The sequence below is a fragment of the Xenia sp. Carnegie-2017 genome, unplaced genomic scaffold (genome assembly GCF_021976095.1).
Source record: "Xenia sp. Carnegie-2017 unplaced genomic scaffold, XeniaSp_v1 HiC_scaffold_6, whole genome shotgun sequence".
Classification (NCBI taxonomy): domain Eukaryota; kingdom Metazoa; phylum Cnidaria; class Anthozoa; order Malacalcyonacea; family Xeniidae; genus Xenia; species Xenia sp. Carnegie-2017.
Genome location: NW_025813526.1, coordinates 6352386 through 6371108, shown reverse-complemented (window position 1 = coordinate 6371108; position 18723 = coordinate 6352386). Strand labels below are relative to the sequence as shown.

The 18723-nt window shown below is 28.7% G+C and overlaps 1 protein-coding gene and 2 long non-coding RNA genes across 3 annotated transcripts; all 3 read right to left on the bottom strand.

Moving 5' to 3' along the window:
* Nucleotides 1-143: 143 nt before the first annotated feature.
* On the bottom strand, nt 144-3615 carry LOC124457012 (TNF receptor-associated factor 5-like; the record flags this gene model as incomplete). The annotated part of the gene is made up of 7 exons (XM_047007312.1): nt 144-162; nt 868-983; nt 1232-1612; nt 1809-1958; nt 2047-2205; nt 2528-2681; nt 3488-3615. Coding segments are annotated over 7 exons (1107 nt in total), but the record flags the coding sequence as incomplete, so codon positions are not given.
* Nucleotides 3616-4973: 1358 nt separating this feature from the next.
* On the bottom strand, nt 4974-5631 carry LOC124458169. The gene is made up of 3 exons (XR_006953046.1): nt 5621-5631; nt 5378-5509; nt 4974-5309 (listed from the first exon to the last, which is right to left on the bottom strand). It is a non-coding gene; the product is annotated as an uncharacterized LOC124458169 (long non-coding RNA).
* Nucleotides 5632-7722: 2091 nt separating this feature from the next.
* Nucleotides 7723-8276, bottom strand: LOC124457856. The gene is made up of 2 exons (XR_006952840.1): nt 8173-8276; nt 7723-8003 (listed from the first exon to the last, which is right to left on the bottom strand). It is a non-coding gene; the product is annotated as an uncharacterized LOC124457856 (long non-coding RNA).
* Nucleotides 8277-18723: the final 10447 nt, after the last annotated feature.

Here is an 18723-nt window from a genome sequence, read left to right as displayed (position 1 = left end):
GTCTCGTGGAACGTTTGAAAGAGATAGGAAAAATTGATTGTATGGAACCGATCTTGACTGGTACATGGAAAAGTATATGACAGCAAGATTCTTGCCTTGGTGTTGAACATTTCACTTCAATTAGGTGCATCTCGAAAAGAGTTTTAAGACCATTCCTGTTTCCTAATATATGAAAAACATACATATATTTTTAAATGAGTTTTTGTAAATATGAATATTTATGATAAATCTGCTTTATTTGACAAGCAGTGATTGAGTAACGATAGCGACTACATCCAGGAAGATATTAAGATCAGTAGTAATTATTCTCTCTAATGAAATCACGTGGCATGGACACCTTGAATAAATTGTGCTGCAGGCCATGTGATCACCATTGAGTTATTAGGGAGTTTTAGCAAGAGTACGACTCATTGAGCTCTAAAAGACCTGGAGGGGCAAAGGGGCCTGGACCCCGTGGTCAAAAACATGGCGGTAATGGCGGATTTTGGTTGTCAAAACTTCCACTTTGAGAAAAATTTTTAACATTCGCTCCCTCCCGAAACGGATCTCTTTTTCTGATTAACGGGGATTAATCTTTTTCTGATTAATTTACACGATTAACGGGGTGGGGTGGGGAGAGTTCTGGCTCCTTTAGCGTCGTGTAAAGGAAATGCAAGACTCAAAAAGAAATGATTCATTAGGTATAAAAATTAATTACAGTGATCAAGACTTGAAAATAACGCCTTTTCTTCTTAACTGACGAATTACAATCACTGTATTTTACCTATAGATTGACAAGGAACGTCCTGTTTGTATATCTCATTAGATATTCGTCCAAAATCTTCAATCTTCCAAATGAAAGTGCCCTCATAAGATGTACTATCCAACCTATTCAGTTTTACGTCGTGATCAGCAATCTGGACTTCACTCAACGAGTTTTGATGTTCTAAGGAAGCAATCCGTCTCTCAAGATCTGATACTGTTTCATCATCGCCACCACCGAACTGAAAAGAAGTAGATTGAAATTGATGTTGAATTTCTTTGCGGTTGCTGCACATTTTACTCTTAAAACAAATAGAAAGTTGATCCTGAATGCTTTTGCCAATAACCATTAACAAAGTTTCCGCGATCTTTCGACTTCATCAAAAATTTTTGCCTTTGATTAATAATGCCATCCACCCTTCGAATCTCTCAAAATCCCCACCTGTACTCGATTAAAAGAGTGACGCTTCCTCAAAATGAAACTAGCAACTTGCTCTTCCAGTTTAGTTAAGCGTCTTTTTATGTTATCAATTTCAGCTTGATCATGAATTGTATCATCACGTGGTTTCTCGTCGGGTTTGCCTGCACCACGTGACATATTTTCGTTGGCTTGTGAACTTTCTGCTGCTCTAAATGATGAACTCCCCCCATGCGAAGCACGTAAGGCCTCAAGATCGCCATGAAATTTGACAATTTCTTTATGATGGTTCTTCAACTGTTCATCAACACTTGATTGCATTTCCGTTATAGCTGTTGTCGATGTTTCCAGCTGCTTCACATGTCCATCTAACGTTTTTATATAGCCATTCAACATGGTAACATGGGTGATCTGTTTTTCAGACATGTGCTTCTTAAGATCTGATCTTGAACCCTAAATTAACCGTTTGAAATCTTTAAAATGCATCGCCACTTCATTTACTTTTTAAAGTTTTTTCAGGGAAATTCCAAGCGATTTAACAAAATCTAGGCGAATTCTTGGAGAACATTAAATTCAATAAGACATTGATTGGTTGGAGAAAGCCAATTATAATTAAATTACATCCTATTTCCTAAAATGTGCCAGTAACCTGAAAATTGCAATCGGGAAATAAAAGACAAGAACTTTCCGCCTTAGGACAATCGTTTAGCAAATGAGTTTCCATATTACAACGTAACACTTTCTGACCACAAATTGGGCAATCCAAAGGAAAATTTGGACACGTTGTTTCAAGATGTTCCTAAGATATTAATAAAGAAAAGAACATTATATTGAACACGAAACATTTGTTCATTCGCAAAGTGATAAATGTATTTATAATCTCGCACATTTAAAAGCTCACATATTGACAAGGAATATTGACAAGGAATCTTTTTGAATTTACAATCCTTTGCCATATGTTCTTCAAGATCACGCCGCAATAATCGCAATTCACAACCATTATTTGGACAGGTCTGTTCCACGTATAAACATTCTTTTTGATGATCCTAAAGAAAAAGAAAAACCAACAAATATATCGCCGTTAACAGGTATATTGGTGAACGCAAAGTCGGTCATCCAATTGAGGACTAGGAAAAACAAATGCTACATAACGTTAGAGAAAAAAATATTTCATAACATTAATTTCATTTTAAGCTATCATTTATAGATAAATGTCCACACATTGAGGAGGAGATTGAAGACAGACGTCGATATATTGGGGAGCTGATTGTGGATAAATGTCCATGTAATCAAAAGAAATGTGCTTGCCACTTAAAAAACACGGTACGTAAAGGTATGGAAAAGTATTTCAATTAATGAATAATTCACCTTTTCTGCTCTAAACATTCCCGTCCACTTACAACCCAAACTTTTGTTGCGGCAATAACAATGTTGGTCCAAAATTTCACGGTTACAAAATGTATCTGGGAATATATCTTCGAGAGTAAGTACAGTGCCGTCTTCTGGACACTTTTGGTCCCCGCTATATTAAGTGAGAAGAATGCGTCAACAAAAATTGTATAAGTAGTAAAAGGGGTTTCCCCTTCAGCCCTTCCCAGCGTTACAGTTGTTCAAAAAGAAGTTTAATGGATAGACGGACTAATATCGTAACAATTCATCCATGGATCTATCTAATTTTGAACTTTATTATTAAAACCCTGAAATGTTTAAAATTAAAGAAGTGCCGAGTTTCATACATCCCCTAGTAAAATAAGGCTCATACGTATGTTTTCATCAAGAAATGTCTAGCAAGGTTCATTTTAAACTTATGTTTCACGAAGAATTGTTGTACATGAATATCGCGAAAGCTGCGATGAAACTGTCAAAAATTGTCATCATTTCTGTTATTGAAAAATTTCTGAAAAATGTATGAGATTCCAGCGCCTACATGCAATGTCATGAGAGTGATCGTTGCCGTATTGATCATTTTCCTATCACGAATTGCTAAACGTTTTTAATACTTATATCTACACACGATACAGAAGTAAATCATTTTTAGCATGAGCATTTTCGGAAAATTTTTCTTTATTACGATACTGTATGAATTTAAAATTAATTCAAACTTACAGCTTGACTGTTAAATTGAAAAGCGGAAGTGTAATAATTTCGATTTAATATTCCAACTGACAATTTACCAAAGCACAGCATCAAATTTTCTCTTATGCGAAATTGCTCTTATAATTCATCACAAAATTTTTAACGCCTAAGCGAATTGTTGAACCTTAGTTACTAAAAAACTGGGGAAAATACAGGGATGTGTGGTTTATCGCAAGGACAAAATAATCATACTTCTCAATAACATTTTTAATGCAACTCTCGCAAAAACGATGACCACAAGAAGTTTGGTGTGGATTCCTCAAAGGGAGTTTACAAATTGAACATTTCAGTCGAGTATCGAGGTCTTGTAAAAACTCGATTTATGTCCACCTGGAACATCTTGATTTGTTGCCATAAAACTCCAAGATCTAAAATAAAAACCATAGTCGATATAGCCGTCAAACGAACGCCATCTTGAATTACTTGATACTTCATTTTGCAAATTAGTCATTTTGCAAAGTGCTGACATCAGTCAGCACTTTTTCTGGTTTATTGTATATAACACATTCTGGTAAGCACCAGAGAGCCACTAATACAATACAATATTTTAAACTAATACAATATTCGCAATCAGTTGCCCTTATTGCCAGCCTACCTCATCATGCACTGGTTGGTAAAGCTGATCATCGAAAGTTGAGGGAAAGCTTTGGCAGAAGGCTTATACTAGAGCTTTCAAACTCAGCGTCACAAAAGCCTAGGGAATTAGGATCAGTTACATGATAGTGGTTGCTGGTATAGCTTAAACTATTATAAACTATTATTTAATTTACTAACTTTTTATACAAAAATAAAAAAAATCCAAATTTTAGCAATATTGCAGTGTCTTTAACAGAATACAAAGGTCCGAAAATAATTATCAGATTCATTTTCGGGGTGTAAGGCCAAAATAAAGCATAGTAAAATTTGTCAATGTTCGTTTATGTATAATAGAAAAATCTAGAAAGTAAAATCTAGAAAGTTTTTATGTATTTATGTAAAATCTAGAAAGTTTTTACGTATTTCACATACGGCTTTAAACTTGTAGAACTGACCGTCAGGGTTTGCTCTTCAGTTTATCCTGGAATTCTGTTTAGCAAAATTTATCCTCTTACTTATGTTCTAGCAAAGGTTTTGTCGGGGCTATCTATTTAGTAATTATATATATACTTACAGTAATTAAGTCGTTCAAGGGAACTCAAGCCATTTCACCATATCAATAAGAGAGCTTGACATGTTCACTCTCACGACTAAAATTATCCAATTCGTTTTTGTTTTATAAAGATATAACGACATTTCTTTTATTACTCATTTTGATCGATGGAGTATCAAACAATTAATGCATATTGTATGTTGTTGTCGAAAGTGTTTTGATTGTGGTGTTTATCATCTCAGACTGGACCTTAATAAGTTATCTTATCCTTTATTGTAATTCACCTGTCTTCATGAAAGCACGACACTTCGTGTACATCAGTACATATAATGGAAAACATGCCATGTTGTCATGTTGAAATTAGTTTTGATTGCTGTACATTTTTCAGTAAAATAAGACGGTGGACAAACATATCTTGATCAACTTTATGTTAGCATACTAAGTAACACTTCCTAAAGTGAACATGAAATTAAACAATATAAACTAATTCAAGTATCTAAGAATCTTGAAATTAGTGTATAAATACAGTGTGAGTGAAAATGTACTTCATCAAAAACATCATTTAATCAGACATTTCAGAGGACGACAAATCAGTAGAATCACTGGAATGAGCAAGAAAAATGTCATACTGGCATCAAGTTCACTGTCACTGTTGTTGACCATCACGTCATTGTCCTCACTGCTGCTTATGTCACCATTAATGATGTGACCCAAATCATCATCTATATGACTATTGATTGTATTATTTTCATCATATGAATCAAGTAATCCGTTATCATTCTCACTATTACTATTCTGTCTTGATATGTCACCCAGGTCTCTTAGTACAGTGTCGTCGTCATCAACAATAAAGTCAGCCAAATCATCAACTTAATCTTCACTCTGCTAAAATGATATGGTGATGTCATTTTTTAACTAGAGATTGGTTGCAGAGTACAAAGTAATAAACTTACCAATTCATCATCATCGTCATCGTCATCATCATCATCATCATCATCATCATCATCTCCTTCTTCACATTTTATGCGACCGATTTCATAAAGACGACAAATACTTTCGAAATTGGCATCTTCGAATCCTTGATTCTAAGTAAGTACCGACCATTGAGTTCCATTGAGGTCTTATAGAGCTCAATGGTACCGACCAGAAAGTATATGACAAAGAGTTTCTATAAAATATGCTTTATATGTTCTTACCTCAACAATAGTCCACTGATGAGCATAATTGAGATGTTTGCTCGCTGAAAACTACCATTACACGAAGCAAGGACAGCACTATCCATTGTGCAGTGGACTCACACATCAAAAAAATTTAGTTCCATTTTGTTCACTAAATTGTTTTAAATGGAGTATTTGCCGGTTGCCAGTCTCCCTTAAAATTGCGCGGTTTTTGCAATGCATTTTGGGATCGCCAGGGGGCAAACATTTCTTTAGCAATTTATCTGTAATAGTGATATTTTTGAGAATTTTTAATTTAAAGCACCTATTTCCATTATAATGGCTATTCGTTGTAATGGGTATTCGTTACCAGTTGGGAGAAAAGAAGTAAAAGTATGTGGAGACGGCAATTGCTTTTATCGAGCAGTTGCGTTGGCTATAAACGGTGAAAGCGACGAAAACTTTGCTCACATTCGAGAAATGTGTAACGAAGTTTTAATACAAAATCCGGCTACTTTTCGACCGCATTTATTTCGATACGAATCGATAGAAAAGCATCTGGAGCGAAGCATTATGTCCGGTACGTGGGGAGAAACAGTGGATATGTACGCTTGTGCCACGGCCTTGCAGCATGAAATTTGTGTTTATGCTATGCTTGAGCAGAAATGGTTTTATTTCACTCCTCGCCTGGTGTTACGTCCATTGTTAAAATATGATAGAATCTGTGATTGTCCAATCACTTTGGTCTTGCATAACTTTCACAGAGCTGCTTGCCATTTCAATCTTTTGCAACCTATCAATAGTTGTTGTCTTGCCCCAATACCTGCCAATGAATACCAATCACCTGTGTTGGTTGATCTTGAACTTAAGGAAGAACCATCTCTTTCTAATGACCAATCATCTCCACTTAAAACTAGAACCGTACCTTGTCCATCAAAACCTAAAACAATATCCCGCAAATCCAAACCCAAAAACACATCTTGTCTATCTAAACATAAAACCATATTTTCTGAAACCAAACAAGAAAAGCTTGCAAATGAAAACATTGCGAAGAATGTTGACACTAGTACAGTTGTCAGGGATGAGCAATTTCACCAGAGAAATAATTTCAAAGACTGGAAAGTTAAAGATTTGAAAGAGTATATCAGTGACCGTGGTGTACCAACTACAAACTATTTAAAATCCGATCTTATAAAGTTAGCAGAAGCCACTGAGGAGGCAAAACTACCAATTGATCCTGATTTTTCAAAGGATTCCTTGGAGCATTGTCTTCAAGAACGATTGACACTTCCTGCTGGAAAGCGCCTACAAGATCCATTTAAAATGACCCATACATCAAATGACCTGTCAGCTTTACCAACATTTGGACTGTTGGACATTTTCAATCATTTAATAGTTAGTAAAGCAGAATATGACAAAGAAATGTTGGCATCTTGGAGAACATTTGATGATTATAAATTACACCAAAATGGTCAAGTAAGGAATTTATCTGGAACTATTGTCCATGACAACGATGATAGCAAGTTTCACATTGTCATTGGCAGTGTTTTACTCACACAAAGGGACAAACACAGTCGCTGGGTTTCGCCGGGTTTCACAGTTTTTGTCAGGTGAAAGAACTTCAGTGACTTCACTTCCAGCATACTGGCAACCAAAACCAACACCAATAGGCAAACATTGTGTATTTTTATAAAGATACACAATGTTTGCCCCCTGGCGATCCCAAAATGCATTGCAAAAACCGCGCAAATTTAAGGGAGACTGGCAACCGGCAGATACTCCATTGCAGTTTGCTGTCTTCCTAGAAATTTTTAAATTAAAAAATTTCTATTACCGCCCAAGCTTGCTGAAACAAAGCCACTCAATGTTAGCTTGTCTTTGGGGGTAGGTAAAATCTCACATCTACCGTAGACACGAAAATAAAGAAGCAAAATAATAATGATCACGAAATTGTTTTGTTCGTAAACATCCCTTACACTAGTGCATATGAAATCATTCAATCGTAAAGAAGTAATTTAAAGAGTTTGCCATCCCACTCCTTGACATTGCTTGATTTTTCTATCTAATTTCTACACTTAAATTCTATGTAAATAAAAGTTTAAATGGTTTAACCATGATAGTTAAAATAATAAAAGTAAAAGTACGATTAAAACTATTCTATTCAAAATGCTGTGTTAAAGTCAGTGTGTAATGTTGTTGCCTTATAAAGGCAAGTAAAATACATTCACAAACTGTAGCATAGATGCCAAGATTCAAGTTTGTTCATGGCAAAAGATTATGTACACAGACACAATCATAAAGTGTTCGGTTTAATACTGTTTAGAGATCAAATCTAGATTATATAACGAAGAACAAAATAAAACTTTATAAATGTGGTAACAGTCTTTACGTACTCTTGTTTTATTAACGACGATCGCCAGTTCTAAAGGAAATTTATAATAAGAATTAAACTACCGTAATAAGAGAAAGAAAAACATGTGTTCGGAATTTTTCAAAAAATATTCAACAAATGAATCTATTTTTACTTTTTTCTTCAACCATCAACTAATGACGTCGAGCTTTGTGGATCTTTTCCAAAAGATAAAACTTACTATTCCATCTTTTCATCTCCTTTTTTGTCATCGCATTTCTTGTCGTCTTTTTCCTCGACAGGTGCCGGTTTACTCCTCATTGGATTAATAGCATATGCAATTAGTTCAGGAAGATTTTTGTCTGACTCAGATGGTGAGTCTAACTAAATGAAAACATACGTATATATTGTCATTGTATATGTATATTTTATCAGCTTCAAAATAGTAGTTAACTAATATATATATATATATCATCGCAGGCTCAAGTTTTTTTATTATAAAATGTATTATGTCTAAAAATAGTCATAATACATCTTATAATAAAAAAAACCGGGGGGATCGTTTTTGAGGCAGTCAGCGGTAGTAAACATAAAAATAGAGAAGGGTGAGCCTGTGATAATATACATATATATATTAGAATAGTGGATAAGAGTAATATAAAATACATAAACAAGAAGATTTTATAAAAAGATATATTTCAAATATAATATAAATATAAAATAATTACATTGATGAAAGTCCAAAGTCCAATTTTTAAAATGATTAATATGGAAAGTCCAAAGTCCAAATTTATTGATGATACAAATTGTCACGCTTCAATGCTTCATCCACATTAAAGAAACGATAAAAGGAATCAACCTTTTCACCAAATTCTTCATCCCAAATTAAATTTTTCTAAAAATGATGATAAACAAGTAAGTGTCATAATGTTAATAAATATTAAAAATTAAAATATGCTTACCAAAAACTTGAGATAAAATTAATCACAAACACCAATATTAACAGGTTGAACCAAAGACGTTGTTGCTTTATGAAGACAGAAAAGAAATCCAATATGGAGAAGACTTATTAAAAAGATGTTTTGACCATCATATTTCCAAAAATTTCAGCTCTTGAATAATTGAATTAATTCTACTTTTGAAAGACATCTTCTCTCTTCGAGTGACTGAATATTTATGATACAAGTAGATATATAAAAAAGTATAAATATAGAGAAAATTGTAAAAAATGAAATTTATTGTAAAAATTGAAAAAATTGAAAAAATAAATTTAAAATGTAAAAAATGAAAAAAATGTAAAAATTGCAAAACAATTTTAATCAAGAAAAACAATTTATTACATGTTTTACAATTTAAAATGTTATATTAAAAAAGTTTTTAAAATAAACCACTAGATTCACCAAATGACAGGTTTTCCTCTTTTAATAAATGAACCCATGGGTACACCACCAAATCTTGATTGAAAAGATGCATCAAATGCTAATGGATTTTCCTCCTTACTAAGTAAATCAAATGATTTTTAGCAGTAGATTTTCCAAATAATCCAGTAGGTGTAACAAATGTTGATTTTTCAGTTTTATTATTTTCATCAACATTGTTATTTTTTTCTAACACATTAATTTTATCAACATTTTTATTTTTTTCTATCACATTAATTTTATCAAGTAATTTCAAATGTAATAAAACATTTTCTTCCTCATTTTTTGTAATCATATCTTTTATTTCTTTAATTTCTTTTTGCACTAACATGTTTGTTGTTTTTATAAATAAAGATATTTCTTGTAGTCTTGTTTTTATATCCTTAGCTTCATTCATTTTTTTGTATTTTCTTTCTATAATACAACAAAAGTTGGATTAAAAATGAATATATTCTCATTTGAGTTTTTTAATAACATATCTTACCTTTGTATAATTTCTTTCTTTATGAATGAAATTAACTTCTTTTCAATTTTTTTGTAATTCTTTCTTTTCTTTACAGCAAGTATATGTATGATAAAAAATACAATCTGATGGGTATACTGGTAATGATGTGTTATTTAAAACCTTTAGATGTCTTTGACATTTTTTACAATAAAAACAATATTTATAAAATAATTTTTTATATCTTTCATTTTCAAGAAAATTATCACTTTTATTTTCAAGAAAATTACCACTTTTATCCTCCATTCAAAAATTCAAATTTCTTACAAAAAAGAAAAATAGAATAATGTGTTTTTTTTTCTTTTTATTTCTTTAAGTTCTTTCTTAATATATCTTTTATTTTCCCTCTTTTTTTTTTCTTCTTCTTTTATCGATTGAATTTCTTCTTCAATTTTTCTTTTTAATTCCTTTTTGTCTTTACAGCAAACGTTTGCATGATAATCAATACTTTCTGCTCCAGTTGGTGTTGGTAAATTTTCAAACTCAAATAAATTTCGTAATCAAAACATATTTTGCAATAATAACAATATTTATAAAACAATTTTCTGTATTCTGTATTGATTTTGCTTGTATGGTATGTTTTATATGACATTTAAGTTTTTTCTTTCCTTTCTTCTTCAATAAAACTAATTTCTTCCTCAATTTTTTTTATTTCTTCTTTTTCTTTACAGCAAACATACAAATGATGAAAAACACAATGTGTTGGATTTTTTGGTAATGAAGCACTATATAAAGCCTCCATTTGATATCTTTGACATTCTTTACAATAAAAACAATATTTGTAAAATAATTTTCTATATCTTTCATTTGCAATATTATTTTTATTTTCATCCATTTTTTCCATAATAAATCAGCTATTCTCCACTAAACGTTAGTATGAAAATGAATAAAGTTTACAATTTAATGGGTTACAATAAACTATCATGTTTTTTTTAATTTCTATTTCTTTCTTGTATGTTTTTTTATTTTTTTCCTTCTTTCTTTTTCTTTTAAAAAAATTTACATGAGGTTTTAAATAGGGATTTTTTTATTTTTATTTCTTTAAGTTCTTTCTTCCAAATTCTTTTATTTTTTTTCCTTTTTTCTTTTTCTTCTTCGATATATTTAATTTCTTCTTCAACTTTTTTCTTTAATTCTTCATTTTCTTTACAACAAAATTCTGCATGATACTTGATAGCATCTTCATTTGATAATGGTGTATGACCAAATAAATTAACTTAATTTTATGATTTGACACGATGAACAAGAAAAACAATATTTATAATGTAATTTGTTGTATAGTTTATAGATGTGTTCATATGCCATATCTATTTTGATTTTAAAATTTTACACTACAGACTTTATATAGTTTTGTAATAATATAAAGTGTTTTTTCTTTTTCCATTTTTAAATTCTTTTTGAATTTTTTTATTTATTTTTTTCGTATTCAATATGATTTATATGGTTAATAATAAATTCATTAAAAGATAATTCACTTATATATTTATAATTATTTGGTAAAAAGTATATATATATACATTTACTACAGTTAAATTCAGTTAAAAATTCATAAATTTTACCTATTTCATTTTTACCCATTTTATTTTAAGTGTGTTCTCTTAACTCTATTGATATAATATGGAACAAAATTTAAAAAGAGCACAAACATATCTTTCTGAATGGGAAAAAATACCTGAAAAAAAAGAAAGATTTTCTAAAAGATATGCTTGTTTGTAATGAGAAATTGGTTTCTTCTATTCATGATTATATTCGAATTATTACATATATTTTGAAGAATGAACAATTGTACAATGATTTAAGAAATACACCATGGTATAATGAAGAAAAAACGAAGAGCTGGTTTTTGACTTGAATAAATATGAAGAAAATGAACACGATTTGTTTTTAAAGAAAAACGTAGATAACGAAGTATTTATTTATTTGGTTGGTTGCTGTTATAAACATTTGTTGTGAAATTTACTATTCAATCATATCAATAGTATCGTTGTATGAAGTTTTGGTTTGTATATTGTATATAAAGATATCAATGGCATCTATACCTCCTGAAACTTTGGAAAGAATAAATAAAGCTTACGAGGAAGAAGAAAGAGAGAGAAAAATTTTAAAAAAGTGGTGTTAGAAAATGAAGTTACTTTATGTTCATTAATTCATGGTTATATCGATTTGTTAAACGATTTGTTAGTTTCTTCTGATTTATATAATGATTTAAAAATGGCATGGAGAGGATTTAAAATTCTCTAATATTATCGGAAGTTATTCTCAAATGTATGTGAATACACTCAAGAAAAACGAAAAAAATGAAATTTATCTACCTTTTGGTTTTTCTGATTCCACGTATAAAGATCAACGAACAAATGAAGACATGAACAAAAATGGATGAGAACTTTGTACTTGTAGACAGTGTTTTAACCAACGAATATTTTTATAGAATTTACCATAAAAATGATGAAAAATATGATTATTTTAAAATATGTATGCAATCTATAGACGATAGTGGTGTATATAAAGAGAATGCTTGGATTTGTAAACAAAAAAGACATGGTTTAAATACAGTGAAGGAATTATTAGAGAAGATAAAACTATTTTAAATATGGATAATGGTGAGAGTTTTGTGCGGTATATGAATAGATATTTTGATTTATCTCGTGAGACTAATCAATACTTTTTTGACGAATATTTTGAAGCTGTTAAAGAAAGAGAAAAAGATAAAAAAATTATAGCTGAAATATCGCTCGAAAATTATAGTAATCAAGTTCAAATCACAAATTACGTGTTGGAAAAAAATATTGCAGAACAAAAGATAAAGGATTTAGAAGAAAGACTTCGAATTGCTGAAGAAAAGAATAAAGATTTTGTGGAAAGACAAGAAACATTATTTCTAACTATTGAAGAAATGAAAATAGTAATTAAATCTTTATGTGAAAAAAAATGAATTGATTGATATAAATAAAAATTGCTAAAAAAACTTGAAGACAAAGACGATGTCCTAGTAGTTGATTAATACATATATATACTTATAACTGTATTAAGAAGAAAATTTTATTATAATTTTTTATTTGAAATTGATGATGAATGTGAATAAACAACAATTTTATGGGGATTATATTTTATTTTTGGTATACAAAATCTCAAGAAGTGACTGCTTTAAAATTAGATGTTGAAAAATTGAATGTAGAGATTGAAACTCTTAACCACAAGATTAAAGAGCAAGATATTATCATAAAAGAGCAAGATATTATTATAAAAGAAAAAGAAAATAAAATTATAGAGTTAGAGAAATTGATAGAAGAAGAAAGAAAAAAATTATTGTATGAAAATGGAAAATAATCATGATGATGATAGTGATGTTATTTATAATTGTTTATTGTTTATATTATGTATTATTTTTATTATTTTAATTTTTGTTTGGCTGTTTATATAAAGAACAGTAAGAACATTAAGAACAATAAGAAAAATGGATGATTCCTACATTTGTCTTTTACTTATAACTGGTTGTATTTTTTTAAAACTGAACGAAATACATTCTATGAAAGTAGAATTTTTTAATATCAGGTTAAAGATTTTGGAAGAAAATATCATGGAATTAAAGACTTTATTTGATGAACGTACTTGAACGTACATGATGATGATGATGATGCTGTTGATGTTATTTTTAATTTTTTTTGTTTACCCTTTTTTATTATTTTTATTATTTTTTTTGTTTGTGTGTTTATATAAAGAGCAATAAGAGCAATTAGAATGGAGAAATGGCTGAAGTGAAGGAAAATGAAAAGGTTAAATATATTGACTTTACTTCATTATATCCATGTTGGAAGAAAACATCAAGGAATTAAAGATTTTATTTGATGGAAGTCCTCGTAGATGAAATGATTATAACGTTTCTTGTGACATTATTATTTTTTTCATTAATTTTTTCGTGGTATATTTGTTATCACTGTTATATTATTGAAGAGGGATTTATGAAAAAGATAAAATACCAAGAAAAGAAAATTCTGGAGATACAGGAATTTATGAAAAATACGTATTTGTTAGAAGAAGGAACTATCTGTATTGGTGGTGATGATGAATGGGAATAATTTAATTCATTGTTATTTTAATGGAATTTATTTGTTTCAATTCGACGAAAAATTTTTTAAAAAAATTTTTTCTAAAAATTATATTGTTGACTTTTTATCAAAGAATAACGAGTTGAAAATTACTGATCAAAAAAAAATTTATAATTTTATTTTAAAATATAAATCATATCTCAGAGACTATAATAATATTTATATAAATGAACAAAATATATAGAAAAAATATTGGTAAAGAATTATATTTTTTAAGGGACCATATATTAATATAACAAAATGGAATGGGATTAATGAAAAACATTTGTTGATAATTTTGTAAAAAATTTGTTGATTTTTGTAAAAATAAAAATTGTCGATTTTTGTAGGGTATATATTCATCTTATTTTTCATGTTTTGTATCATTTGATTTCATATACTTTCAAACAACACATCGATATAAGTTTTTTAAGGAAAAGATAAAACAAATGGCTCAAGAGTTTACCATTTATAAAAAAACTTTTAGAGATTTGGTAACAGTTTTACAAAGTTATACTAATGGAAAAGCAATCCTTGGAAATAAAGTATGCAGTTTTAATCGTTTTAGTAAGTTATGTTTTTTTTCAAAATCTGTTTACTCTCCGTACAATGATGGGTTGTGTTGTAAAGACGAATTGCAAATGAATTTGCAAGCATGTGAAAAATTAGCAAACGTGTTGAATAAAATTGCTAATAAAGATGAAGGTGAAGATTTGTATGAAGTTTTGTTTTCATCTAACGAAAAACGTATTATTTTGGAACGTGAATCAGGAAAACTTATTTTAAAAACACAAAAATCATCTCGTACTGTTGATGAAAGTGTAACTATTTGTCTTGATGATGATAATGATGAGTGGGATGAATGTTTCAAACCAAGCGATCTAAATGATATTTCGATGATTGATTGGACGGATGAATTTTACAAAGTGTATTTCCGAAAAGATGACGACTTAAAATCTATATCACAAAAATTGCGAGAATTTGTTGCATCTTGTCGTGATTTATTAAAAAGTGAAGAAGAGAAGAAAAAAGCAACCAAAGTAAAGGAAGTTAAAGAAAAAAAAAGTAAAAAAGAAAAGACGAAATCCGTACCAAGAAAAAAAAGAAAAATGAATGAAAATGGAAATGATATTGAAAATGGTAATGACATTGAAATTGATAATGATATTAAAGCTATTTATATGTTGAAAGAGTTTTCTAATAAATTGGATATTTCAATATATGATTGCGTTGTTTATCATAGCGAAATTATGAATGAAATTTTAGAGGAAAAAATGGGAAAGAAATATGATTTTGTAGAAATTTATAAAAAATATGGAAATGATGAAATCGAAAGAATATATAATGACATTTTTCTTTCAGTGCTTGATTATCACCATCCTCTTCCAACGATTGTAAATGATGATGAGGAGAACGAAGAAGAAGACTAATTTAATTAATGACGATTTTATAAAAAAAGCCGCAAGATTATTAAAAGGTGAACATTTAGAAGATAATGAACAAAATATATATAATTTGTATCAAAAGAAAAAGAAAAAATATAATCGATTAAATATAAATATATGGAAAAAAATGATTTGTGGAGTATTGATTTAGCTGAAATGAAAGATTTGGCAAGATATAATGATAATTTGCGATATTTGTTATGTGTAGTCGATGTTTATTCAAGATATGCATTTGTTCGTTTATTACAAAATAAATCTAGTAAAAATGTTATGAAAAAATTTGAAGATATTTTATTGAAAGAAAATGAATTTCCTAAAAAAATAGTATCGGACGAGGGAAGTGAATTTCAAGGGATTCGAAAAGAATTATCAAAAAAATATAATTTTACAATTTATAATACCTATAATCGTGAAATTAAAGCTACTCATGCTGAAAGATTTATACGAACAATAAAACAGATGATTAGAAGAACTATTGACTTGTTGCAAACGAGAAGCGAAAAAAAAAATTTTAATTATAAAAAATACTTACATTTAATTGTTGAAAGATATAACGAATCTCCTCATCGCGGATTACTTTCCGATAATCTTTCACCATATGATGTCTATTTAGGTGGAAAAAAATAAATTACATCAAAAGACTGTCTAATATTTTAAACAAAAAAAGGGATAAAAATTTAAATATATTAAAAAAATGATAAAGTGCAAATTTCAAGAATTAAAAATAATATTTTGAAAAGGAAAGTTTAAGACAGTGGGTTAATGAGATTTTTATATAAATAAAGTTTTGTTGTTGGATCCTGTTACTAATAAGCTTTGTGATAACAGCGGTGAGGAAATTGAAGGGAAGTTTTATCGTGAAGAATTAAAAAAGGTTTAAAAAATGAAAAATATTACATTGATTAGTAATGTTAATAATAAAATGGTGAAAAAATTATATTAATCATTTTACCACAACATTACCAGGTCAAATTGATGCAATAAATAATAAAAATACATATCTGTGTTAAATGTTTTTATCCAAAACAGCAAAAATATTAATGAAGATGAATGCTGGTGTGATTTGGAATTAAAATTTTCAAAATACTTTATTCAAACGGATGATACCACTAAAAATATAGATAAAAGTTTATATCCAATTTTGAAGTTTAATTTACCAAGAATTAAAATACCATCTGGAATATATAACAATAAAAAAATTTTAGCGCTTTTAAATGATTATTTAAACGATTTTAATGTTTTTTTTAATAATAAAATGGAAAAAATAATATAATTTTAACAAATGAATATACTTGTTACTATGGTCAGGAAAAGAATCTTATATCAAAATGGTAAAAATATGATTTTAAAATTATATTTGGACACAACCCGTAATGAACAAAATAGAATATATTGATTATGCTACAGGAAATAATACCTTGGAATTTAAATTGACTTTTCAAAAAATTAAGTTTTATGTTGGGGTTGGATAAAGAAGAAATAAAATATACATTTGATTCTGGATTTGATTCTAGCGAACGTAAATTTTAAAAAATTAAAATATTTCATTGTCCATATCTTCCTGATGAGACAATTGGGTTAAATAAAATGTTTATATATTGTGATAAAATTGATAGTGAAATTGTTGGTGATTCAAGAAGTGAATTGTTATGTATTGTCCCTTTACATTATGCAGATGAAAGTGGAGACGACTTGTTTGTGTACAACCCTCCAATTATAAAAAAACAATTAATTTCTTCATTTATTAAAGATTTAACTATAAAAGTGTTGGATCATCAGGGCAACTATATACCGTTTGATTCTGGAAATATAACGTTGGAATGCCAAATTGATTGAAAAAAATGGAAATTAAGTTACGACCTATTAAAATACCTAATCATAATCATGCTTTATCTCGAAATTTTTTTTGGCCAGATATAGATATATTATATCCATTTAATTTATCAGGAATTAGTAAAAATAATAAAATTTTATATCGAATAAAGAGTTTAAAACCAAAAAATTTCAAAAAAGGAGGATTTAAATTAAATATCTATTCAGTTATTCCATATGATTTTTTTACTAATACAAGTGAAATGTACAAAAATACCAGATCTTGGTGATTTAACTAATGTGAAAAATTGTATACCAGATAGTATAAAAATATTAATAACGAACCGAATAATATTAAATTTTTTATTAATGCATAAAAATTTTTTTATATTTAAATGGAGGATTAGCCAAATTAGATGCTGTTGCTAAGTTTAATTTGCAATCAATTGAAATAATGGAATATGAAAAAGCTCCTTCGATTCTATTTTCAAAATATATATTATTTGAATTGGAGTATGATGATTCAGATAATAACTATATCACCAACGAAGAACTAGATATATTTCTGGACTTAAAATTTGAAGAAAAAATGAATGAAGAAAAAAAATGATTTGTATAAATATTATGAAAATGTATTAGAGGGTAATGGAATGAAATATTGTAGTCCACATTTTAATTATATAAAATATAAATCTAGTTCTATCACTGAAAAAAAGGAATTTGTCCACCTACGGGTTTAACTGATGTGGCACTTAATAATTTATTAAAAAAACAATTATCAGAATATACTGTAAAAGAGAAAGAAAAGGAAAATAAAAAAGATTTTCCAAAGAGAAAAAGAAAGAGAATTGATGATGATTTATTGAATTTTTTGCAGAAATAAATTAAATTTCTTGTAAATAATATATATTTATAAGCTATTAAAAAAATTATCATTTCATTTTATATCTTTTGTTGGTAGTGTGAACTTCTAACTAACAAAATAATAAAAAATGGCAAGCGTTAGTGAAAATGAAATTGATAAAATGATCATGTTGTAAGCAGTAATTTAAATTTATTTCAACCAGTTCCTCGAAATCACACATTTTAGAATTTAGACCTATTTATTTAAATCCCGAACCTGACGAACCTTATGCAAAAAATTCGAATGTATAATGTCAAAATCCGAATATGGTTTGTGAGAACTGATGACTTTGATATGAGTGGTAGAATAAAATTAATGGCTGGTGGTACTTTATTTAATGATTTAAACATATGCGTTTATCCAAGACCTCTAACTAATATGTGGTGTAATATAAATTTATATATTAATGATGTTTTAGTAAATAACATTACTAATCAGTATAATAGAATTTCGTATTTAAAAAATATTTTATATACACCATATGGATCACGTGGTGATTTAGGCGCTGTAAATCTAGATATATTGGATGGGAGTGGAAAAATGGATGTAGTAGATAAAATTGCAAGTAATACGGGTAATAATGATCGAGCTGATTTAAATGGGAAAAATGCACGAGTAAAGCTTAT